This window comes from Rhea pennata, chromosome 12 (genome assembly GCF_028389875.1).
Source record: "Rhea pennata isolate bPtePen1 chromosome 12, bPtePen1.pri, whole genome shotgun sequence".
NCBI classification, from domain to species: domain Eukaryota; kingdom Metazoa; phylum Chordata; class Aves; order Rheiformes; family Rheidae; genus Rhea; species Rhea pennata.
The window spans coordinates 527,808-553,087 of NC_084674.1; the positions used below are offsets into that span (position 1 = coordinate 527,808).

General features: G+C 45.6%; 1 protein-coding gene across 1 annotated transcript in view; it reads left to right on the top strand.

The window, feature by feature from the left end:
• The window catches only part of PLXND1 (plexin D1), a 92,232-nt gene that overhangs the window by 42,951 nt on the left and 24,001 nt on the right, over positions 1 to 25,280 (top strand). Inside the window, exons 12-25 of the mRNA XM_062585481.1 lie at positions 566 to 729; positions 2,730 to 2,881; positions 4,137 to 4,236; positions 6,910 to 7,049; positions 8,557 to 8,724; positions 11,109 to 11,199; positions 11,580 to 11,855; positions 12,787 to 12,936; positions 17,141 to 17,255; positions 18,016 to 18,123; positions 18,851 to 18,963; positions 20,222 to 20,329; positions 21,331 to 21,461; positions 22,168 to 22,366. Of these exons, the coding sequence (XP_062441465.1) occupies positions 566 to 729; positions 2,730 to 2,881; positions 4,137 to 4,236; positions 6,910 to 7,049; positions 8,557 to 8,724; positions 11,109 to 11,199; positions 11,580 to 11,855; positions 12,787 to 12,936; positions 17,141 to 17,255; positions 18,016 to 18,123; positions 18,851 to 18,963; positions 20,222 to 20,329; positions 21,331 to 21,461; positions 22,168 to 22,366 (2,015 nt within the window). The remainder of the gene's footprint in view (positions 1 to 565; positions 730 to 2,729; positions 2,882 to 4,136; positions 4,237 to 6,909; positions 7,050 to 8,556; positions 8,725 to 11,108; positions 11,200 to 11,579; positions 11,856 to 12,786; positions 12,937 to 17,140; positions 17,256 to 18,015; positions 18,124 to 18,850; positions 18,964 to 20,221; positions 20,330 to 21,330; positions 21,462 to 22,167; positions 22,367 to 25,280) is intronic.

A 25,280-nucleotide genomic window follows, 5' to 3' on the forward strand; every position in this document is an offset into this window, starting at 1 on the left:
TGAAGAGAGCCCATGGTCACTAGGGGGAAGGAAAGGGAATGTAAACATTGTACAAAGCACTGTTGCAATCAGATTTTGGTCGCAGAATATGGAAGCAATGTGATTGCATTGCTAACAGGATGGAGCCAGCTTTGCCAAGCAGCTTCCCATGTGGATGCTGAGAATTGGAAATATAGCATAAATTGACAAAAGGTTTTGAGTTTGGATTGTTGCTTGTTTTTCAAAAGGGAAGGGGAAAAAAAAAGATAGCGCTTAATTATATTGTACTGAGAACAGGCGCTAGTCTTTCCCAGTCCTTCTGGGAAATCTTCAGGATGAGAGCCAGTGCTACCTTATCTTGCTGTATGCGCGAGTCCTTCCACTCATCCACTGGATTTCAGTTGTTGTTTGGTTTAGCATAGCTATGGAAGGGGTCAGTGTTTGACTGTGTAAAGCCAAGCAGAGCTGTGAAAGTCTCAGGTCCAGACCTCACTCTTTTTTTTTTTTTTTTTTTTTTTTTTTTTTTTTTTTTTTTTTTTTTTTTTTTTTTTTTTTTTTTTTTTTTTTTTTGTCTTTTATGGTTTAGTGGAGGTCTATAACTGTGCAACTGGAAGTGCTGACTGTTCTCAGTGTCTGGGGAGAGAGGACCTGGGACACCGGTGCATCTGGAGTGAGATCAGCTCCAGCTGCAGGCTAAACACTGAATCCTCCCAGGCTTCAGATGTGTGCCCAGCTCCTGAAGTTAAGAAGGTAAGATGTGTACACACTGTGGAGAGTGTGTGTGGGGGTGATGAGCAGTGCAGAGGACTTAAACTGACTGTGTGGTCACAGACCTGAGGACAACTGGGAAATCATGCTGTCTCCCTGACACAAGACAAGATCAAGATCAGTTCAGAGTTATTCACTGGTATTTTGTAGTGGTTCTGGATCATGTAAAAATAGAAAACAACATGCCAAAGACATCTTGGTATTTGCAAGATTCAATCTTAATCATACTAGTGGGAAAAACAACATCAGCACAATCAAAATGCACCAGCATTCCTGGGGTGGGTAAAAGGGAGAAAGAGTTGTAGAATTAGCTGAACAATTCATATCTAGAAATAGCAATTAACTGGCTATAGCTGAAAGTTGAATGTGAACCCTATCTCCAGACATGCATTCTCTAAAGTTTTGCTGAGATCTATAGTGATAGAGGGGCCTTTTGGCATTATGTATTTTGAGATTAATTTTATTTAGATCATCATTTTTTGAATGTTTGGGGGGACATTTAGGTGTAGGGTTCTACCTAAAGTTATGATATGAGCAACCAAATTTGTAACCCAATGTGTAGCAAAGAGAGCACATTGAACAAATGAGCTCCATGGGAAAAGAGAAGAAACTGGAGAGGAAAAGCAGCTAATGTGGCCATCTAAATTGGCAAGGATATGGTGTTTCTGTTCTTAGGGAGGTATGTAGTGATATCTTCTCCTAATCTGAGTGCTGTAACATTGCATAGATGGATTGTACGATTCCTATTGCCTGCCGATTTCATCTTGTCATTATCACTAGCCCAGCAGTACTGGGAAAGGAATGTTCCCAGATGAGGCTGTCCTTCTCCAATACATGTGAAATATTATCAGTACCTTGCCAGAAAATAATGGAAGTAAACCTACAAGAATTCTGGTTACAGAATGTCTCAGGACTGTGATGCTGCTTTCTTAGCAAATAGTAGGTGGTAAATCAAAATCCTCCAGAATCATGCAAACAAGTAAGCTCTGCGTTAGCACTCATGGAGCCATCCTTGAGAGGAAGAGGCATGGAGCAGGCTAAGGGGGAGGGCACCAGCCTTAGTAATAGAACATTACAAGCCTTAACCGAGTTGGCGGAAGAAGGAACTTCCACTCTTGACCTTCAGCCCTGGCTGATGTTGCGGTGTGCTGGCCGCAGCTGCGGTAAGGCTTGCGCTGCAGCCTCTCCAAATGCGCTCTGAGCAGGTGAGCGTTAGCAGGTGCTTTGCACTAGCTTTGTTTGTCATTGTGTGTTAAAGAAAAAAGAGTATTTCTAAATTGGAAGGATTTAACTAACTCTGAAAAATGAAATCAAACTGATGGAGAAAGCCATTTGTACAGCAGAACAGCATTACATCTAGCAGGCATTTCCCTATCTCATTCCTATCCTAGGGGATTAATAGTTGCCAGATGAGAAACCAACTGGCAGTAAGAGATCAGCAGGGAACAGCCATCTCTTTCCAAATCATTGGACTAGTCCTGTATTCTGGGATACCAGAGTGCTAGTATGTTGGCCATAGTCCTGTTCACAGAACATTTTTTCTGTTCTTGTCCTCAAAGGTCCTGCTGTGTTCAGGATATACCTTAAAATATGTCAGGACTGTCTCTTCACAGTACACTAATGCTCCTCCTCTAGTTTTCCATGTCTCCAGGTTGTTCCTTCCCTATCTCCATTCAAACCTGTTGTGGGAGAGGAGTGATGTTTTATCCCAGATGTGCTTGCCTTTTACCTGGGAGCTGAAATAATATCAGAATCGGCATAGAAGTGTAACTGCTTTTTGTTTGCAAAGCTCTGGCACAGAGAACATAGTGGCAGAGGCTCTGTGGGGCTGAGCTGGAGTCTGAGAAGCAATTTCTTCTTCACTGAAGGACAAGTAGAACACACACACTGACACAGGAACAGAAATTCATTTAGGAATCAAAGCAAGTTTTTCTCATGGTTCTCTTTTCACACACAACCCTTTTCCTTTGGTCTCCTGGCAGATTGAGCCCCTGAGTGGGCCCCTGGATGGAGGAACTCTGCTCACAATACGAGGAAGGAACCTGGGCCGCAGGTTCAGCGATGTCATTAATGCTGTGAAGATAGGGAGTGTGAAGTGTGTGCCACTCAGAGACAGATATGTGGTCTCTGAGACGTGAGTATCTTGGACAGTGCTGTTGGGAAGAAGGGGACATGCCTCAGAATGGGTTGTTTTTCCCTTTTTCAGCTGGCTGGCTCCCTCACCGCAAGGGTGAGGGGAAATGGATGGCTTAGGATGAGAGCTGTTGGGCTGATCACCTGCATCTGGCCAGCTGTGATTCCTTGTGGGTGCTTTTCTGCCCTGGCAGGATGAGTTTGTTGAGCTGTCTCCCTCACATCCCAAAAAAGTCCTTTCCCCTTCAAATCCAGTAATGTCTCCAGCACAGCACTTACTTATCCATGCATTAGCCACTAGTACCTTGTTTCTACCCCCCAAAGTCCAGGACAGGCTTGTGAGCCTGAACAAAACCCCCAGTTGCCAGAGATGGGCTGGGACTGGTAGTGGGACTGGGTGAGAAGAGCTAGCACAGCTGCTGCTGCATGGAACCTGTTCAGAGGTGTGAGCAGAGCACTTCTCTGCAAAGCTCTCAAGCCTTTCATTGGCATTCAAGTCACCTCATTATTTTTCAAGACCTCCCTTATTGCTGCCAAAAGAGTTTGAGAGAAAAGCTAAAATGATTGTTGCAGGGCTCCATAGGACCAAAATCATCTGCCAAAGGAAGCCCTCCACACTCTCCTGCCAGGTGCTTTCCCACAGGGATAGCAGTGGCAGGCTCTGGCCGTGGCCCTTAACATCAGCACACTGGGCTGTCTGGTATATTCTGCTCATGGGCAGTGCTGCAGCACTGCAGGCAGGGCCTGACTTACCATAAATTACATTTTTGTCCCCATCCTAGAACAGAGCAGTGAAAATAGCTCAACATTGATGTTAAGAAGCTTAGCCCGTATTCTGCTGTGCAGCTGAGTGCAGGAGCAGGTGCTGAATGAATATCCATGTGTATTAGAGATCACTGGAGCAGGCTGTGTGTTTCTGAGAGCTTTTCAGAGACTAAGATGTTTCTTTCTAATTCTGTCTTTGGGTTGCATCCTCAGCAAATATTTTTCTTAAACAGTTCCCCAGTAGCAGTAACATGGGCGTGAATTTATGCAGTTGATGCATGGATCTATCTCTTTTCACTGTGCTGCTTGCCCTCCTCAAAGCACATGTGGATAACCTGCTGTCAAAAATACAGGTCGGTACTTCCCAGTCTGTATGCAGCAGACAGAGCACAGCTAGAGGATTAGAAGAAAAAGCTAAGATTTCTTCCTAGCTCTGCTGTCTCTCTTTGGGTCTGGCCTGTGCATGTGAACTGTGTCTGTTTTTTCTGCAGGATCGTATGCCAAACTGGAGAAGCTCCGGAGGTTTTTTCTGATGTGGTAACAGTTAATGTGAGCCGGGAAGGCAAGTCCAGGGAGCGATACTCCTATGTGGTAAGTAGCTGTCTTGTAGACGTTTCTGGTGATCCTCACATGTATTTTCCTTGTACCCCTTAAAAAAGCCTATGGCCCCTCTACCCTCAGTTGGCTTGGAAAAGAAGATCCATGATGAGAGTCCCAACAAAGCAGTTGAAATGTTTTTTCACCTTTAATTACCTGAAAGATGTATAGTAAATCCAACCTTGAGCACTGGAGGAAGGACTGCAGCCAAGGTGCCACAACTTAATTTGCATCAAGAAATATGACTTCTAATATCAAGTCTTGCAATGAATTCTGAGTTATCTTGGTTATGTCTCTGTATGCCCTCTGCAAGGGCATTGCCAGTATTGGTTCAGCACTAGTGCATGGGAGGACGTTTGCTTTGGGACACCTTCCCTTCGTTTCCAGGCATTCAGGTTCTCATCTGAAACATCTCAGAGAACCTACAGTGTAGAATGGAGCAAGGCACAAATGTGGGTATGATGGGTAACAGATCTGAGGTTTGACATTTCTAGTGCATGACTCGTCAGGATATGTGCACTGCCTCCAAAAAAAGGAGACATGCCACCATATCAGCTTCTGGAGAGTTAATTGTGGTGTTGACAAAGAGGAGAAGGGCCCCAAGAATGGGAAAGGGCTGGGCTTCTAAGTCTGCTTTCAGAGTAGGAGGAAAAGCCCTCTCAGGAAACACCTGCACCAGCACTAAACAAAGCAAGAAAAGCCAAAGATGGTCATTGAATTGAAACCAGTGTTTCTGACAGCTCTGTGCTTGCACCTCCTGGGCGGGCCCATGGCAAAGGCTGCCTTCTCTGAGGAGCAGGGAGAGAGGAGCCGTTTTCTGCCCTGGTGGCACGGCAGAAAGCTGTCATGTTGTATCTGTTTATCTCAGCCTTGTCAGTCTTTTTCCCAACAAAATTTGGGAAAAAAATAGGTAATTCCCTGCTCTCTGTGCGAGTGTCTTATGTGTGTTGAGGGATGAAGTTGCGTAGTATTTAGCTGCTGTTATGCTTCACACCATTAATGTCTACATTTGCAAACTAAGCAATGCAGTTTGTTTTTCTTGATTATCATCCTACGTGCAGTGACATAAAGATGGAATAAATTATATCATACAAAGCCGATCTCAGTGAGACCTGAACATGAGCATCAATAACAGTTTACCTGATAATGTCTAAAAGTTCCAGAATAGCCTATTCGAAACACACATTGTTTGTGTGTTAAGTACTTCAAAGTCCCCATTAGACATATCTATAAGAGACAAAATTCAGCTGTTACTCTCCTGAGGAGGAGAAAGAAATGTGGTCCAGAGACTTCTGCAGGACATTATAGCAGGCTATAGATAAGCTGAATTTGCAAAAGCTGCAATGGAAACAGTCAACGCTGCAATGCACAGAAAGTAGTAGCTCTTGGCTGTTGCGGATGAGAAGGGCTGGAGGGCTTTGTGGGGCATGAATAATCCTTTTTGTTGCTGTTGTTGCAGCACATTTGAATATGTGGCTTAGGGGTCAAGGGCGGGAGACAGCTGCCTACCACTGACTATTTCTTGGACTCTGAGAAATTTAAATTAACAAAATGAATCCTATAGAAATGGGTAGTGATCAGATATAACAAGGGAAATGGCTGTAGAGGAATAGAATCAGTCTCAGTGTATGGCAAGAGCAAGGATAGTTATTAATAAGCATGTTTGTATGGCTAGGATTGACAGGAAGGGATATTAGCACCAGGAGATATGGAGCAGCTTAACCGTATTTATTTCAGTCAGCTTCTGTGTAATTTTTTTCTTCTCTGCAGCTGCAGTAAGAGACAGGGAGTGGAGCAGCGAGCAAGCTTCTGCCACACTCTGCAGCTCTGCAGGTGGTCTTCCCCCAGGGTTTTGTGTTGTTTGATAGGGAATTACCAAATGCTCTGTGGAAGGGTCCTGAAATAATTATTTGCTATGCCCTCTGTGTCCTGTTCAAACCAGAGCAGGAAAGATGCCCAGCAGAATCTCTTGGGGCACTGTGTAGCAGACATAAGGGTTCAGGTCTGCATTAGTTATCAAAGCCTCAAGCGTGTGAATCCCAGGAAGATTTCCAGGGGCTGCAAATGTAGATAACATAGATGTTAATTTCAGTGAAAAATGGTGAAAGGCGCAGTAACTTTCCCTTTAGTCTCTGTTATCTCAGGAGATTTGGATTTGAATCTTCCTTAAGGAAGGATAAATTTGATATTTCATTATGTAGACCCAAGTGGATATTTTCACAGATCTCAAAGCCATCATTCAGTACAGCTTTGCCGTAGCTTCACATTCAGAAGGAAACAAATGTGGAAGAGCAGAGATGGTGTGAGCTGGAATGATTGAGAAGCTTTCCTTCGTGATGGATCTTGAAATGTTGCCTTCCAGCTCTGGCTCTGCAATTGAAAAGCTCAAGGGCCTGGGTTCCTGGGCTCCAGTTCAGACCCGTGTGTCACTTCTAAGACAGGATTTAGGGACTACTGAAACTCAAAGGCTTATATGATTTCACTCCTCATACCTTGAACCTCTCTTGTTCACAAAACAAGTCAGTACTTTTGTTATGCTGCTGTTTCAGAGCCTGGAAATACTGAATATTTAAATTTACTACAGCAATTTCTATGCACAGTCTGAAATATTCAGTTGTGAATTTACCAGGCTAGAAAACTATTATGAATTTCCCTTTTGTTTTTTAGCTTCCCACGGTGCACTCCATAGCTCCACCGAATGGCCCGAAAGCTGGAGGAACAAGAGTAACCATCAAAGGAAGCAGGCTGGATGTTGGCTCTGAGCTCCATGTCCTCGTCAATAACTCCAAACAGTGCACTGACCTCAGGTGAGATTGGGGTCATTCTAGGGGCTGGTACTAGGAGCTGGTTGTTGTTGAATAAGGGAGAAAGAACCTAAGTTGAGAAAGATCATATTGTCCCACAGTAGATCAAGAAGAGCTGGATTTTGGGTGGAGGGGTCTGCTACATACTGCTGCTAGCCTTGCACTTGGTGTAGCATCCAAGCAGGCCCATTTGGCTGCCACCCTTTCCATTTCCTACCTCCCCAGCAATCCAAGATTTCCGAGAGGGGGTGACATGGAGCTGTGATGCAGGTACCTGACATGAGGCTATGGTGTTTGGTAACATGAATGCATTAGTATTACCACAATGTGGCAGCTGCATTTCAGCAGCAAACAAGGTGAATCTCGCACATAGTTTGTAACATATTTCCAGGTTTCTTGGGTGGTCTGGGTCATGCTTCTGGTCTGGGACCAGATTCAAAACCCTGGCAACAAAGCAGACATAGGGGTGTGTGGTGTGTGTTTTGTTTTTTGTTTCCAGGCCTGCTACAGACCCTCAGTGGGCTTACCTGCTTTGGGCAATGTAAATCAGCCTAGTACAGAGGCCTCTGAAGTGATCCTTCCACACAGAACTGTTCCTGAAGGCATCTTCAGGAAGGCACTGTACCTGGGGGATTGACATTGCCCTTAAGTGGTTAGTTATGGCCATGTCCTCCAACAAGGATAGATGAGGTTCTGGGTTTGGGTCATACATGGGTTCCATGAGCTTTGAGATCTCTCCACTATGCTCCAGTTACCTCACCAAATCACCTATGGACTTTTATTTTTTATTCTGTGGTCCTGTATTGTAAATTTAAAATGATTACATTCAGCCATGCTGTAGTGACCTCCTTGAAGAGAAACTACATCACCTTTGGGCAAAGGTTGCCTGCTTTTTTGGAAGAGGATAACATGCTGGAGGGTGAAGCCACCCTGAAGGTCTGTGATGGTCCATCCATAAGCCATAAAAGAATCATCTCAAATCAACAGTCACTTTGGAGGTTGTTGGCTAATTTTCCCTTCCTTCCTTCCCTTGTTTGTAAAACACTGTTGATGCTCCATTACATCACATTACTGCAAGCAGGAGTGTGGAGGTCTCCCAGTGAAGGCAGCCAAACATGTAGATCAATGTCTGTACTGAAGGTGCTCCCTGCATGCGGAAGGTACTACCCAGAGTAATGCCCATGGCAGCTCCCTAGTCAAAGGAGACATCTCTTTGTCTTTGTTCCTGTATTGTCAGTGGGAAGAAGTAGGAGCCTACCCTCTTCCGCTGGCTATGGAGGAAATCAGTCTGGCAGTCTAGACAACATACGGTCAGACTTGCTCATTACTAGGTTATGTAATTATTAAGTAGTTGTCATGTGACTCAAAATTCATTCTTACAGGCGAGAGGCAGCTGCCTGTGTCTTTGCTGTTTGCCTCACTTCTGAGAGAGCTCTGAGCTCTGTGTTGCATCGCTCCAGTGCGCTTTGGCTGTAGCTTTCTCTAGCTTACTATGTCTTTCCTTTTCCAGTCGCAACGATACCACTATCACATGCACCATGCCATCTGTGGAACTCACCACAGCTGTGCGAGTCTGCATCCAGTTTGAGAACAAGTCCTGTGCCAACTACAATATCACGTTCAAGTATGAGAAGAATCCGGTTATAACAGACATCAACCCTAAAAAGAGCCAGATCAGGTGAGATCTTTCCTCCAGTGGAGAAAGCAAAGTCTGTCAGGATTTTGACCTTCTTTTTCTGGCCTTTGTTGAAATCGGCTTCTTGATTTTGCTAAATGCAAATGGGAATGCTGCTCTGTTGTCCAAGTGAAGAGCTAATTGGAGGACCCCTGTGTGGTCCATTGCAGGCAACATGAGTGTACTCTGCCTGTGCTTCAAACCATCCAGGTGCAAACTAGCTCCTGAGTAAAAGCTGCGTCAGCAACCCTGAGCTCAAGTTATTAAAGCACAGCTAGGAGGCAGGGTATGTTATCTGGGTCCAGTGCCATGTTATTACAGCTTCATGACTTCCAGTTCAGAGCTGGCTCATGTCTGTATCTGTCCACAAAAGAGGGGCAGATTTCAGACAGGGAGGAGGGGGTTCTGAAGGAAGGAAGGGACTTTTTCAGCCCTGCTGTATGATGCATTCTCTCACATGCAGCTTATCAAAGAGGTATTACAGAGTGCTGTCAGAGTGCTATAGAGTACCCCATCACTGGAGTAGAAGTCTTACACACCAGGACTGGCTGTAGCTCATTTCGGTGCATTTAGGACATAGAAAAAAGTCAGCCGTGGAAATAGTACTGTCTGTCTACGCCAGGTGGGTACTTTAGGGAGGTTCAGATAGGGGGGCTGTATGGGACCCTGAGCATTTTTCTTGGCAATAAAACTGCTGGAGGATAAGCTGAGATTTGTAATTTTGGATTTCAGCAGGCCCTGAGGCTACCACATTTCATTTTTAAAGCGTGTTACTTTTAATTTCATTTCTCTCCATGGAGCTCTCAGGCTCCTGTTCCTTTGGATAGCTTGGTGAAAACCCACTTTCCTCAGCTGTGGAGTCTGGAAAACCCAAGACTGACGAAGAAATCTGAGAATCCGGTGCCTTTGCCTCCAGGATTGCTGTGAAAGCAGCCCACTCGGAGTGAGCATACAGCAGACTCCGACAGCCTGATCCCATTGAAGCAAAGCTGTGTCTCAGCATTCCCAAATGCAAAGCCAAAGATACAGGCTGTGAGAAAGTTAATAACAAAGCAGAACAGTCATTCAGTCAATCTCAGCTCCTAGCAGGCTGGCAAACTATGCTGAATGGCAGGAGTGATATCTAAATACCAAAAGACCGTGGCAGAATGTCACTACCCGTATCCACAAGGGAAGCCAGCAGGGTATTTCTCAGTCACCTTCATCTGCTTTCTTAATATTTACATCAGTTTCCAGAATATCAGACCACTGGGAATGACAACAGTCTTTTTCTTCAAACTGCTTGGTTGAGTTGTGTACACTGGTTTGTTTTCATAGAGCTGCTTGTGTATTCTCTCTGCTCCAGTATGTTACTGCAGTGTTGGCTGTGAAGAGTCAACAGTTCACTTAAAAAATCAGCTGGAGCTGATTTGTCTTATGATATTGCTAAAATGATCAGTGTAAGCAAGAATATAGTTTAAATCAGAAGCTCTAAACTGTTCTGCAGATGTAACAAGTTCTTTCTTAGAAACTTGGGTCATGACAACATAATTAGAGCTATAGCACTCTAAAAATTTTTGGAGAACCTGACTCTTAAAACCTTGGACCCAAAGTCATTGAGTATAATATGGTATTCAAAAACAGAATTTATAAATCTTGACTGTTCTGTGAGAGAGACTCCTGAAACAGGTAGAATATGAAAAGGGGAAGGGGAATGTAAATTCTGGGTATAGCTTTGGCTGTCCAGAGCAGGCAAGCTGGTTTTTTTCCACCCCTTGCTCTCCCTAGCAGTGTCATGTGCATCAGACCCTTTCATTACTGTCCTTAATTGACTGCATGTTGAGAGGCCCATACTTTAAATTCCCTAGGCAATAGATACAAAACAACTTTCTCCTCTCAGTCTAAATCAGAAGTGTCTGGGAGGTGCAGGATCCATGTCAACCTTTCAGAGTCTTTTCTCTCTCCAAGACTCAAAGCTCTTGATCATTCCGTGTGGGGCAGAGGATGGGAATATCTCCTTGCCCTTGCTTTGGGTGGTTGGAAAGTAACATCTTAGGCTGGTGGATGGCAGCCTGCTTCGCTCACTATCCTGCCCCAGCACAGAGGCATGCAGCTGCTCTGGGGAGTGGGAGCAAGGCGTACGTTTTTCTGCTGTGAGGAAGTGATCTCTCCTTTCTACAGCAGCAGCTGCTACTCCTCCTTCCTTCCCTAGCACCTCAGTAGCATTATAGATGCTTGTGGCAAGTAAGAGGAAGTCTTTGGGTGTTGGGTTATGTTCGCTGCTTGAACAGCTGGGAAACAGTCCTGGGAAAAAGTAGGCCAGGCTTAGTCGTTGCACTTCACTGTTCTGTTAAGAGGTGTTACACCTCCACACCAATCACCTTCTTTTTCTTCCCTTCTATTTAAAGTGGGGGGAGGATCATCACCCTGGAGGGACAAGGCTTTGAATTGGTACAGAATGCCTCAATGGTGGTACGTGGCATCGGCAGGGAGCAAACGGTGAGTGAGCCTCTTGATACCGCTTCATAACTTAAGAGCGGGACTGCATGCCTGATACCTGAGGACATTTGGAGGGTAAAAGCTGAGTGCTGCAGACTGGGCTGGGAGCAGGAATGAAAATGTTTTGATCCTGAGCCCAGCAGAGTGACAGGCCTAATCTATTCCCATGCAGTAATGATGTTTTTAGTGTTATCAGTGTGCCTGATGCTTAATAGTGTCTGGCTGGGTGATCAGCACACCAGATGCCTATCAATCACAGATGAAGCAAAGCCACCCTATCCAAGGCTGATCAAAGCCTTGGGGTTGCTCAGGCTGTTTGTTGATGCACAGATGAGAGTTGGATTCATGTTTTTGATGTGCATGCTCTCTCCTGCTTTCAGAATTGTAAGGTTCACGCAGACACTGTGATTACCTGCCCTTCTCCAGCTGCCTCCAACATCACTATGGGGAGCAAGCCAGCACCTGTAGATTTCTATCTCAATGGTCGCCTCTATGCAGATGACCGTCCAGCTCTTGATGAGGAGATGTACCCAGAGGAGGTTCTGCACATCAGCAAATTCAGCCTCGAGTACTATGCTGACCCCCAGTTTTTCACAGCCAAGAAGGAGAAATGGATCAAGCATCATCCTGGCGAGCCCTTAACTCTGGTTATACATGTAAGAGATTTAAATTTACAGCTGTGCTAAGCTTCTGGGGTGTTACGTGGTCCCTCCTGGGAAGCTCCTCAGTCCTAAATACTAATATAGGGGCTGCCTCACAAATGCAGAAGGAAAGGAGACAGTGAGGACAAGACCAGAACTCTAGCAAGTTGAGTTTGAGAGTTTGTTCCTCAGCTCTGCTGCACCTTATCACTTCCATCAAGGGATACAGCTTGACCTAATGATGCCCTTTGAGGCATGATGACAGAGGGCTCTATTTGAAAGATGTAGCAAGGAGCTGAATAGGATGATAACAAGGAGCTAAATAAAATACAGGACACATGATAAAGAATGATAATGCACTGGCCTGAAATCAAGCAGGTGAGCCAGGAGATCTTGACAATAGATATTTATTCCAGCACAGAAGAGTCATTCATTCTTTTCTTTCTTACCAAATTCAGTTCAATTAACAAGGAAGTCAAGGTACAGCAGTTCAGACAATACACAAGGCTAATTCAAAGGTAATTGTTCATTGCAGGATATCCTTGCTGGTTGTAATGTGCTTCAGAAACACACTCCCCCTTTCTCAGGCTCTGCAATCCCAACCCCTATCTATCTCCTCTGTTGCACATCCTTCCTCACTCCCAGGTGGGCTCTCAGATCCTTATCGGTGGTGTGCAGCCAAGGTAGATTAAAAAAAAGATCTTTATAGGTTCCATGAGGGCCTTGTTTCTTCAATGTCCCCTGCTGAGTGAGGAATGGGAAACAGGAAAATGGAGAATGACCCAATTCTGAGTTTCCTGTGGAAGGCTGGAAAATGTTCTTGGAGAGGGAGGGTGTTTCCAGGTCTGAAAAACAGCAGGGGATATGGAAAGTAAAGCAGGAAAACCCAGTGCGAATCAGATAGCTACTTTAAAGACTGACATCCTGATTTTCCTTTTGTCATTAGAAAGAGCCTGACAACCTAGGCCTGGAAAGCAATGAGTACCAAGTGAAAATTGGCCTTATCTCATGTGAGATCCAGATTGTTTCTGACAAAGTCATTCACTGCTCGGTCAACGAGTCACTGAGCACTTCGGAAAGACAGTTACCTGTGACGGTAAGTCCTGGAAGCCTTCAAGCTCTAAGGTTGTAGGGCAAAAAGGGATTCTTGCTGCAAATCTTGTAGGCAAAGGAGTCAGTTGTATGCAAAAACAGGGCCATAAAGTCATGAGCTGCTGGGGACACACTCACAAACAGCCTTAGAGACTTAGAGACAGAGGGGTGGACAGAATATGCTGTGCTTACAGCTGTCCCCAAGGTTGCTGCCTCAGTGAGATGTAGGTATAGTCACCACCAAGGCTGTGCGAAGTTGTGGAGAGGGGCTGCCGTGCTCCGAATCGTGACGTGCAGTCAGGCGAATGCCGAGTCGTTCCCGCCGAGTTAACTTGAGAACTGGTTGACTTTGCTGTATGTTGTGAGGGGAAGATTTTGTCAGTTCTAGTAAAGCAGTGTGAAATCCCAGGCATGTGATTTTTCATCAGTTGCAGTAATCTTATTTCTGGCCCTTGTGAGATGAGTTTGGGGATTTCCACCAGTTTTCAGCCACTCAGCCCTCTTACTGTCAGCCAAAGAGCTACAAGTAGACATGAAGATCTAAACCTTAATAAGCCTTAATAAATCACTAAAGGAGGGTCGTTGCAATATGAGGCAATTAAAAGGATGACGTAGGACTGGCAAGTTCATATTGTTGCTTCCCAGTGGCTATCGTTTTGCCACTGTGAAGAATTTACTCTTCAGGGCTGTTGTGCTTGGCCTCAGAACTACTTTCATCTTTATGCGTTTGCAAAATTCATAGTATTCTATTACTGCCTCTGACCCCCCTCCCCCAGAGCTTGATGTACTGTTCCTCTTGCCCTCGATTTCTTCTATATGCAGCCAGTTGCTACTTAGAGATGTGGTCATGGCTCTTCTCTCTCAGAGAGAAAATGCCTCCATCTCCATGGTCTGAGAACTTGTAGCCTCCGCCCCAGCTGAATTTTCTTCCAGTAGATGTGTTTAATATTAAACCAGCAGGAGTCTGTGGCTAGAGCAGGGAGGAGAAAGGATGCAGAGGGATTTGAAAAATCTCTGGACTTACACTGCCCAGAAAGAAAGCACAAAGATGTACCACCAATGGAGTTGTCCGGTTTATTGGTTGTAGTCTATTATGCATGAAATTCTGTTGCAAACTGCAAAGAAGGAAATGCAGAAGTAGCAGAATTTCCTAAGTCATTTTAATGGAAATTTTAAATAGGGTAATTTTGGTTTTAGTGAGAACTGAAAAACAGGGAAATCCCTTTGAGGAGAAAAAAGGGAATTTGAGTTTGCTAGTCTGGGTTTGACATAAAACATTCAGGGTAATGCCCTGGTAGTTCCCTAGAAAACAAGAGGTTGATACACAGCACTAAGTAACACATAGCTATTGGGAGTATGACTAAATAATCAACTCGCATTCATATGTGTATACACTTATTAACCTTCATATGTGGTTTGAGTTATTGCCTGCTGGCCATTTTATAGGCAGCAATTGTCTTTTGGAATATAGTCTTAATAGCTTTCATAACATTGGGACAGACTTAGGCAAATGGGCACTAACTAATTTTCATTACTAGCAGTTATCAGGGGTCTGCAGAAATCACACCTATTCTGTTGCTGCTGTGACTTCTTTTTGGATAGCTGAAATGTTTGTTGTGACTGCAGAGTCTGTTGATTAAATGGTAGATCCTAGGTCTCCAGTGATGAGAACAACAGAAAATACCCGTTTAAAATGTGTCCCACTGTAGATCTTAATTCTGACAGTGATTCTGAGTATGCCTGTTCTGTCAAGCTGTGTCTACATCAGCAAGTAGTGCAGTGCAGTAGGAGCCAGTCTATAGGGTGAAACAAGTGGTGCTGAAGATCTCACTTCTGAGTGTGTGTGTTCTGGGATTACTTTCTAGTGGCTCTTGTGGGAGTACATTAATTAAGTTGCAGCTTAATTTTGGTTTAGTTTAATCCCAGCAGAATCCAGTTTGCATCCTGGAAGACTGCAAGGCTGCTCCGTCATGTAAACCAGGAGTGCAGTAAGCAGGCAGATCAGGACTATGCCTGGGATCTGAACTGAGGTGCTAGCGGAGACATGGCCTTCATCTGGGGGAGCTCTGAAGTGGATGTCTGTCCTCCAGCCCGGTCAAATCTCTGCATCCCCACCATGTGGTGGAGTCAGGAAATGCTGCTATTTAACCCAAAGCCTAATCAATTCTGCTAGTAAAACTTGTGCTGAACAGACCTGTCGAAGTGAAGGAGAGAAGACCTTCCCAAGGTCTTTGTTCATGACCAAATCATTTAAACACTGTATTAAATGGTGATCATGGGATTTCTCCTCTGGAAAATGGGAAGAGTTGAATAAGAGAGAAAAAAAAGATTTAAAATGCAGCCAGGACTTGCCTCATGATAGCTGTTTAGTGAAAATGCACAAAAATCTTGAGGTTAGGTAGGCTGGTTTATACAGACTGTGCATCCTCAGATATCCGCATGAAAGCAAATCTACTTTCAGCTGGGTGTGGAAGTTGTGCACGTCTTTGGGCATTCTGGCCTCGGTCTCCATCCTGGTTTGTAGGACCAGCTGAAGTGACCTTTCCGTGCCAGCCGTAGCAGAGATTAGCTGATTCTTCAACCCACACCACAATGCAGATGTAGCCAAAGCTTCTGCCATTGAGTACTGCTTGCAGATACCACCAGAGACATTGCCAGTGCCAGAGACCATTTAACAGGCAGGTAAAAGGCCAAGTTATGGATTACAGGAGTACAGGCCTAACTGTGTAGTCCAGCATTGTTGGTTAGAGGCACTGAAGGTTTTCATGACCCCTAATTAAAGCCCTTTGAATTGTCCTCTGGAAAGGCAGTCCTCCCTGTTACCAACGGAGAGAATAGTACAGAAAGAATACCATCCAGAGTTATTTAGATGCTTAAGTTAGGCATTATTAATGTGAATACCCTCACCAGTTTCTCTGGAATGTAGGAATTTATATTTCCCCAGGGGCATGGAGCTGTGCGCTACATGGTATTTTGTGCCATGGGTCTGATGGGAAGGCACCGCTTGTGTCATTTCTCTTACTGGTTTACGTGATGTGGAATGGTGGTGGCCTCCATACATGATATCAGGCAATCACAGCCAGTACAGGAAAGAAACCTGTTATTTCCAGCCAGTCTTTTCTCTTTGGAAGCCTGAACAAATGCTCCTCACTGCTACATTAGCCCAGCTGCTTAGAATTATCTGTAATTTAATGCACAGTTTGTATCTGTCCTGGAGACACTACATGATGCAGATGGATTCTTAAGATTATTCCATCTCTTCCCAACCTCTTTTCAGTTTTCTGCTCAAGTTTCTCTTGCTTCTCATTCCTTTAGAGAAGTAAAACTCACATTTCCAGAAGTGAAAGACTTATGTATGGTCATGAGTTTTCCTTATCAGATGATGTTATTGAACCCTTTCATCTCAGAGGCGTAGAGAGCCTTTTATAAACAGTGATGAGTAAACTTAACCTGCCTGTGATGTGTGTTTCCCTCTTCCTTTATGGTGATCAGGAGACTGAAACTCTGAGTTCAGATGGTTTGTGCTTGGTGTCACAAGAAGTATGAGTTGGGAGTAGAGCCAGCACCTCCTGACACCCAGTTCAGTACTTTAACCACAAGATAATTACTCGTCTCTGGGCACATTATTATTTATTTTTACTCTCTCACTTTATTTTTATTTCAAAGTCTTTCAAGTTTCTTTACCCTTCTTTCTCTGAATGGTAGCAGTTCTGCTTTTGGAGAAGAAAAGAGACTGAATCCAGGATTAAAAAGGCCTGTCCAAGTTGGATGATTAGCAGAAGTGGTTTTCTAGTAAAAGTAGTACAGGCAGTTCTGTATTTTACGGTGTGTTTAAGACAGGGTTGGATGCTAGCTCAGTGGGTTCTGCCACCACACTTGATTAGTGCTTGAGCATGCTTGGGACTGCTTTTTCATTCTGAAGGGAACTGATTTGCATACCTCTGTCTGGAAGAGCTGCAGTGGGGAAAATTGAGCAGTTTTGAGACTAGAAATGAGTTTGAGGAGACTAGAAAGTCTCCTGTGGTGTCTTTGGGAGATCATGAGAGTCCTGGGCTCTGACAGTCACTGAGCTGGTGTGGTCAGCCTACGTCTTGGGCTACGGACACCATATCTGGCTTCCCCCTTTGGTCTCTTTCTGCTTGAGTACCAAGCTGTTTGATAACTAGCTGCTCAGCTGTTGGTTTTCCTCCTTCCTTGTCCTTCTCTAGATCCAGGTTGGGAAGTTCAACCACACAATTGCCATGCTACACCTTGGGGGAGGAGAGACTGCAATCATCGTCTCCATTGTCATCTGCAGTATATTGCTGGTCCTGTCTGTTGTAGGTAAGGGAATAGAAAGCTGAGTTCCCAGGTCATGTTGAGATTTTTTTTCTCACTACATGTGGAGAGATGACGATCCAATGGTCCATCTAGCTCAAGGCCCCATCTTCAGTAGTAGCAAGTGGCTGATGCCTAATGAAGAGCATAGAGAACAGAATAAGCATCCTTTGTTATGGATCCGGAGCAGACACCACAGGACTTTGCTAACTTCGTTAGAGGTTAGCACACCTGTATCCCCTGGCTAGCATATCTTTTCATGATGTGCCCAGAATCACTGTGCAGGAAGAAAACCATCCGTTCACAGAAAATTAGATGTTTCTAATAAGAGTTTATTTTTAATAAAAGTTATTATGCATAAATACTATTTCTTAAATGCTCCACTAGTCATCAAAAACATATTTCTGGAGGTGTGGGAAGGCTATCAGACATGGGCACCATAATACAGGTGGTAAACTTCTTGAAATCTATACTGCTTAATCAGCTGGAATGTATTATATACAGTTAAGTTGAGTATCTTATGGCCCAGATCTAAACTGAAGATAATAGTTACAGTATGATCATTAAATTCCATCTGATTTGACTTAGGTACAGATAGTCAACAGCTGCCTGGTCAGATACCAGTTTTGTTACAGGTGTTAAACCAACACTGAGTTTAGCTTTCTGTACCTGTGTCAGCAGTCCCACCCAGATGAGCACTCAGATCCCAGCTTCAGCTGCTTCTAATGATCTGCTCCAAAAGGCTTATTCTGTCTCTCTTTTTCAGCTCTCTTTGTGTTTTGCACAAAGAGCCGCAGAGCAGAGCGCTATTGGCAGAAAACTTTGCTCCAGATGGAAGAAATGGAGTCCCAGATCCGAGAGGAAATCCGCAAAGGTAAGTCACAGTGCTGCCAACAGAGCCACGATTATGAAGGAGATGTCAGAATAACAGGATTGAAGCAGTTCACCTTCTGCTGTTTATAAGAGTGTTTACAGGAACAGAAACTTAGCCTGAGTTTTTGTCATTGCCTTTGTGTTTCAGCAGGGTCTGTGAATAAGGCTTAGTGGCCAGATGTATGGCTCTGCCACCATCTTGCTACCTGACTTGAGCAAGCCACTTATCTCCAATGCCACTGGTTTCCCTGTCCTGGAGTTAATGACCCTTGGCTGTGACTAAAGATTGCTCGAAAGCCACACTGATTTTATAATATGCTTTGTTAATGAGTGCAACAAAAATTGTAATACACTCCTGCTATAACAACTGGAGAAGCGTTTCAAGCATCCACATTTGCTGTGCATTTGCATTCTCAGTATGTGAATCTCTGCAACATACACTGAAATTCTCCTCCTCCAGAACCAGACTCTGCAGGATGGGTATCCTAGCGGCAATGAATTTTTTTTTTCTCCCTAAGAGCTACAAGATATGATGTATAGTGCTGACAGTTAAACCCTGAATGTAATCTACTGCTCCTTGAGAAAACTCTGCTTCAGCTCACTCACGGGAAAAGGCTTGAGGAGGCAGAGACGAGACATTCAATATATTTCAGTGCCAGCCTCCCTGCTTACTGACTAAGCTGGTAGATTATCAGAGCTCTTACCATCTGTGGGTCTCTTTGCTTAAGGTTTTGCTGAGCTGCAGACAGACATGACAGACCTGACCAAGGAGCTAAACCGCAGCCAAGGGATCCCGTTCCTGGAATACAAGCACTTTGTCACCCGGACATTCTTCCCCAAAGTAAGACAGTAACATGTTTCACAGGCACCTAATCACTCCCAATTCCTTCCCAACCAAATCAGGTTTCTGCTTTTCCTCTGCTGAAGAGTCATTACAGTGTAACAAAATCATTCCACTGTTACATATCTGGTTGTCAGGTATTTCAGCCTTACTTGTCATGAGAACTGGAGCCACAGCTCTTTGGGTGTGAAGTAAGGTTAGACTTGGTTAGAATGTGATAGAAGCCTTGCAGAGGGGAAAAATAGATGAGACTCCATTCGTGGGGTCAGACTTGTACTAGCTCCCCAGTCTGATGCATTTGGATATCCTCTTTTAAAAGTGCTGTCTCTCACATGAGAAGAAAATGCTAGGGACATCCAGTTCTTTCCTAGTGGTTCCGGTCCTACCCCAGCAAGTCTGACTGAAGCTGAGGCTGTAAGATGGTATCTCCTGTAGGTGTTCAGGGAAAGGTGGCTTTTTGTTCCCAGTCAGCATATGCCCTAGGTTTTCCAGCTGCATTGCCAATTTCACTCATTAGATATCTCTGCATTTTCTTTTCTCCCTATCCAAAACTGGGCACACAGTGTCACCAGTAAGAGGCCTCTAGGGTGCAGAGTCCTAGTGCGTCTGCCCAGAGTCGTCCTCCAGGACTGCCCTAGACGTGACAATTCCATAATTCCCGTCACCAGCTGCTCTGCTGTGGTGCCGTGTGCTGTTAACAGCAGCTATATTTCACCCCTGAGGCAGTTGCATTTCAGTGGTGAAGAGTGAGATGATGATTTATGACTGCAGAGTGTTTCATTAGTAGTTATTACCCAGATTTTTAAGTTATCCAGTCTCTATATATCTGCAAGCTAGGCTTTTTAGGATTCAGGCTGCTATATGAATGATAGAGATTTAAACATTTTTCCCATCTGTTTTAAAAGTTACATATGTTAAAACACCCAGTAGTCCTCTGTTTTGACTTACTCTTCTATAATGCATTCTCTTCTAGGATCTTCTAACTGTCAAATTAGTCTATTTACAGTCTTCTACTCTTAACAGCCTTGTGTCTGCTAAGACATCTGCCTCCCCCCATTCCTGTGGTGTTTGTTCATTCAGGAGGCTCTTGCAAAGTGTCTAAAGGCTTCATAAAGCATTCCAATGCATTTCTTCATAATGGGTGGTCTTCGGTCCTGATGACATTTCTCTCCATCTTACTCCCTTGTGGTGTATGGCAAACGAAAAGGGCTCTGGGCTCATTCACCCGCTCTCTCCTGATGACTCGCTCTTGTTGCAGTGTTCTTCACTCTATGAGGAGTGCTACGTTCTGCCTTCCCAGCAGCTTAACTCCCAGGTGGGGTCTCAGGTCCAAGAAACTCATCCACTCCTGGTAGGGGAATGGAAAGTGAGTAATCTATTAACAAAACAAATGTTCTTTGACAGTTACTAACCATATTCATAGTGACACGTATTGACATATGTTGAGTGTCATGTATTTTCTTGTGGTGCATGGGGAATGCTTGATCACTCAAAACATTTAACACATACCAGCACTAGATCAGCTTTTGCTGACAGAAGAAGATAGATCTGTGAAATTCTGCTCTCACACAAAGGATCTTTATCATGAAATCCTTCCCAGTTTCACTGTGGGCTTTTTTTTGTAGGTGTACCATGTTGTAAGTCATTTCACTCCTATATGCAGCTTATCATAAATAAGTTTGACAGATTCCTCCTAAGCAGGAGTTCAGTAAAAACTCTTGTTGTTCCAGAGCTACGTTTCATGTGAGCAGAGAGGTTGGAATCATAGAGTCAAAAAGTAATTTAGGTTGGACTGGAGCTCTGGAGTTAATCTAGTCCAACCTCCTGCCTAAAGCAGTTCCAACTAGACTCAGGTCCTTATCCAGTTGAATTTCAAGTGTCTCCAAGAATGGAAATCCCACAGCTCTCTGGAGAGACTGCCATAAGATCTCTCCTTCACCACCCCTTTTTAAGGCTGAACAAGCCCATCATCTTTTTCAGCTTCTTCTGGTACATCAAGTTCTCCAGCCCCCTTTTGTTTTAGCAGCCCTCTAGTGCACTTGCACCAGTCTATCAATGTCTGTCATGTACTGGAGAGCCCAAAACTGGACACAATACTCCAGATGCAGTATTACAAGTGCTGAATGGAGAGGTATAGTCTCTTCCATTAACCTGCTGGCTATGCTGTTTCTAATACAGCCCAGTATGCAGTTGGCATCTTTGCCACAAAAGTACACTGCTAACTCATTTCAAATAGGAGAGAGTAAGGGCATCTTCAGGACTGTATCTGTGTTCAGTAGGAATGTCCTTACAGTCAGGTAGGATAAAGGCTGGAGGAAAACAACAAATAATGCTTTTCCTCACTCTACTTTCCAAATTTTTCTTTAGATTCCTGAAAACTGCAGACCCAATATGGAAGAAGGAATCTCACTGTTCTCCACCTTGCTCAACAACAAGCACTTTCTCATTGTGTTTGTCCATGCTCTTGAACAGCAGAAGGACTTTGCTGTTAGAGACAGGTAGGAGCTTCAGAAGACCGTATACAAACCAGCACTGGTAGCCAACTCTTCTTCATGAGGTGCATGTGGACCACAGCAGGTGTCTGTGCCAGCAGCGCAGGCCTGACCGCAGCTCAGACTGCTGCTGCCACTTGATTTTGTGGGGAGATGACCCCTGAGCCCACATGGTTCCCACTGCTTGCTGAGGCTGCTGGCGAGGGAGCTATTGAGCATATTACCTATCCTACCCAGCATATTAACTAAGACCTGCAAACACATCTTCCACAGGGCTGTGGCTGTTAGCTGTGGTTCATCTAGGCTAAACTTGAGCCAAAGACCTGGTAGCTGGACGAGACTGTGACTTATTCTTAACCACTAAGCAATCCAGTCCGTCTCTGGGATCATCCATTTTTGTTGAAGGCTGAGTTACACTGGCCTCCTGCTTCCCTATTAGAAGTGGATTACCTGTGAGTGTTTTCTTATCTGGAAGAGTTCTGAAAGGTACAATAGGTAATTCCCTCTTGCAGTATTTATATCCCTAAACTCTGTTTACCAGTACAAGCCGACCTGAGGTCCAGCAGGTGGACTGAAAGACTGTTTGAAACTTAACTCCGTTGAGAAGGCTTATGAAAATTGTGTGAAATACTGCCTTTGTGTTAATTTTTTTTATGCCAATTGGTGGCTTAGTCTTGGGATCAGTCCTTGAGTCATACACTTTCTTTTTCAGGTGTAACCTGGCCTCCCTGCTTACTATTGCATTGCATGGGAAACTGGAGTATTACACTAGCATCATGAAGGACCTCTTGGTGGATCTAATAGATGCTTCGGCTTCCAAAAACCCCAAGCTGATGCTGAGGAGAACTGAATCTGTAGTGGAGAAAATGCTCACCAACTGGATGTCCATCTGCATGTACAGCTATCTCAGAGTAAGAAAAACAGATCAGTGCTATTCTAGGTGTGAGTTCTAGGCTGCATTCAAGTGTAATGAGGGACTCGTGGGTCAGCTGAGGACCAAAATATCTGTGAGTATTGCCAGTTGTCTTGTAACTAATGGTCAACAATCTCCAACAGATTGAAGTGTTAAGTGTGAAAAAGCAGCCTTAAATTTGGTTGCTTCTCCTCTTTTTGGGGGGATTTGGTGAAATCAGACTCTACTGCAGGCTTTCTGGTATAGCTTGCATTTTTTTAAGGCCAGAGCATTAATGGAACTATTTTCTTTCCATTTGTTACCATGTTTCTGAAGAGAGCCATAAGGGAATTAAAAAACAATGCTAAAATGGTTTGAGGTTTTAGAAAGTGTTCCAGTTATTTGTTGTTTTCCCTGACAAGCTTCCATGGCCTTACTGATGGTCATCAGATAGTTCAGCTTTTTCTGTTTTGAATGCAGGAGTACAGACTATTAAGGCAGAATCATAGCACACAGGGTAGGAACGCTGTTCTCTTGTCATTGTTCATTTGTGTGGGGGGAGTCCCACAGTGAAAGTGTCTTTATGGTTTCAAGCTGGTCAGATGAGTCTTAGCAAGAGAGGCAGGGACTTCCATCTTGGGAGCCTGACTATCTTCCTACTCTAACCTAAACAGAATATATTTGGCATCCCAGAGCACATCAGCAGTCCATCTGCTCAGTCCTTTATCTCCAGCATTTGCCAATTCTGGTTGGAATTTCCCAGAAGAATTGAGCAATAACATAATTGATTCCACAGCAGTTAATTGGAGACCTATTATACCCATAGAGGAGTGCCTAGAAAAGGCTTTTAAAAAAATCTTCTTGCAAAGTATTTGTAACAGCCACAGAAGCAATACTCTTTTTGTCCTCATACATATCATAATGTCTTCTGTTCCCAGCTGATGATCACTTTTGTCCTAAGCCCTTTGGTTTTATAATTCTTAATCTTTTATTTTAGCTCATAATTAGCTAGTGTAATGAAAGAAAAGTTACAGGGAAGAATGAGGATGGCTGTGCCAATAGGGCATAGCTATCCATTTGTAAAAGCAGAAGCAAGTGAATCACCGATTTTTTTTTTTTTTTAATCTTTAGTTTTTGTCCCTGTAGTTAAACTATTAGGGAGAAAAAGTGCTGATCTCTCCTTTTGGAGAGAGGAGACCACATGTGAGGCATCTGATCCAACTTCATTTTCTGCTAAAAATGGACATTGTGCAAGAAGGCTTTCTCAGAGGGGAAAGAGGGGGGAAAAAAAAGAGGAAAAAGTTGAGTTTTATCACGTGGGCCTTAAGACTTGGACATCTTACAAAGCTAATTAACAGGGGCTTGCGGAGCTCCCAAGTTCCACCGTATCGTCCCGCCGCCCTGGGGTCAGGCGGGGAGAGGGCTGCTGTTTGGCAGCCGCCGAGGCGGGAGCAGCGCTCGGCCGCCTTCCCGGCCCCGGGCCCGGGCAGCAGCCCCGTCCCCGCGCAGGGAGAGCGGGCCTCGGCGGCGCGCGAGCCGCGGAGCTGCCTCGTTTGTTCCCCTCGGTCGCGGCTGTGGTCCGCGGGGGGAGGTGGGAGGCGGATGTTGCAAACAGACGCCCCTTCTGAAGGGGGGCCGAGATGGCGCGGGGATTCCGCGAGGCCAGGGGAGCGGGCCGAGCCACGGAGCGGAGCAAACCCGCGGGGGGCAGGGGGCTGCGGGAGAGGGGCCCCGGCTGGGGGGAGCGACGCCCTCCGCGCCGGCCCCGCGGCGGGCACGCAGCGCGTGTCCCCGGGCCGCCTCGGCTCCGCGCGCGGGCCCCCGGCCCCCAGCCGAGGCGGCGGCGCACGCTGCCGGGAGCGGGGCGGCGCGGGCCCCCGGCCCCTACCGAGGCGGCGGCGGCGGCAGCACGGGCCCCCGGCCCCCAGCCGAGGCGGCGGCGCACGCTGCAGGGAGCGGGGCGGCGCGGGCCCCCGGCCCCCAGCCGGGGCGGCGGCACGTGCTGCCGGGAGCGGGGCCGCACGGCCTTCCTGCGAGCGGCTGGGCCTGGAGCGCTCTGGGATGCCCGGCACGGCGCCCGGCCCGCACCCGCCTGCAGCGCCCGGCCCGCGGCCCTCCTGCTCTGCTTGCAGCCGCCTCGCAGGAGAGACCGTCCCTCTCTCACAGCCCCTTTCCACTGTGGTTTTGGTTATAAAAACAGTATTAATTAAAAAAATTAATAAGGCCCCTCTTCTGGACTTGCAAGGCCCTGCTAATTGCTGGCACCAGCCCTGAGCAAACCTCTCCCTGCTGTCTCGCTGCTGTCCTCCCTCGCAGCCCTCCCGAGCCCGGCTGCAGCCCCTCGCGCGGGTCTCACCCCGCGGGGCAGGCCAGGGATGGGGCTGGACGGGGCCCCGGGCTCGCATCCCCGGGCCCCGGTGCGCGTCCTGTGCCCGCCAGCGCGGCCCTCTCGCAGCGCTGCTCAGCTCAGGAGCATCCTCGGTGTTTTCGGCTTGTCCTGAGAGGTGGACAGATTGGCAGGACACCGAACACCGTTCAGTTGGGTGCGCGCTCCACTGCTTGCTTTATGTGGTCAGCCTAAAGCTACAAAAATAAAGACCATTGTTATACTTCCTACCACAGCCTATTTCCCGTCTCCAAAAAGCAAGCTCTCCATCAACAGAGTGCAATGAGGTTCTGATTTCCCAGACGCTTTCACGTCACCTTCTCCTCTGCTTTGCAATGAAGGGAGGAGACATACTCAGAGGAGAGGCTGAATTGCCTGCTGGAATAAGAAGGAAGAAGAGAGGGGATAGGACAGAAATATCCAGAGAGGTCTTTTTGCCTGTCAGTGGAGGAGAGGACGCCAAACAGACATTAGCCTCAAGTGTGCGAAAGGACAGAGGGGTTTCCATGCCTGATAAGCAGCCAGAGCAGAGCTTTAGTGCTTCTAG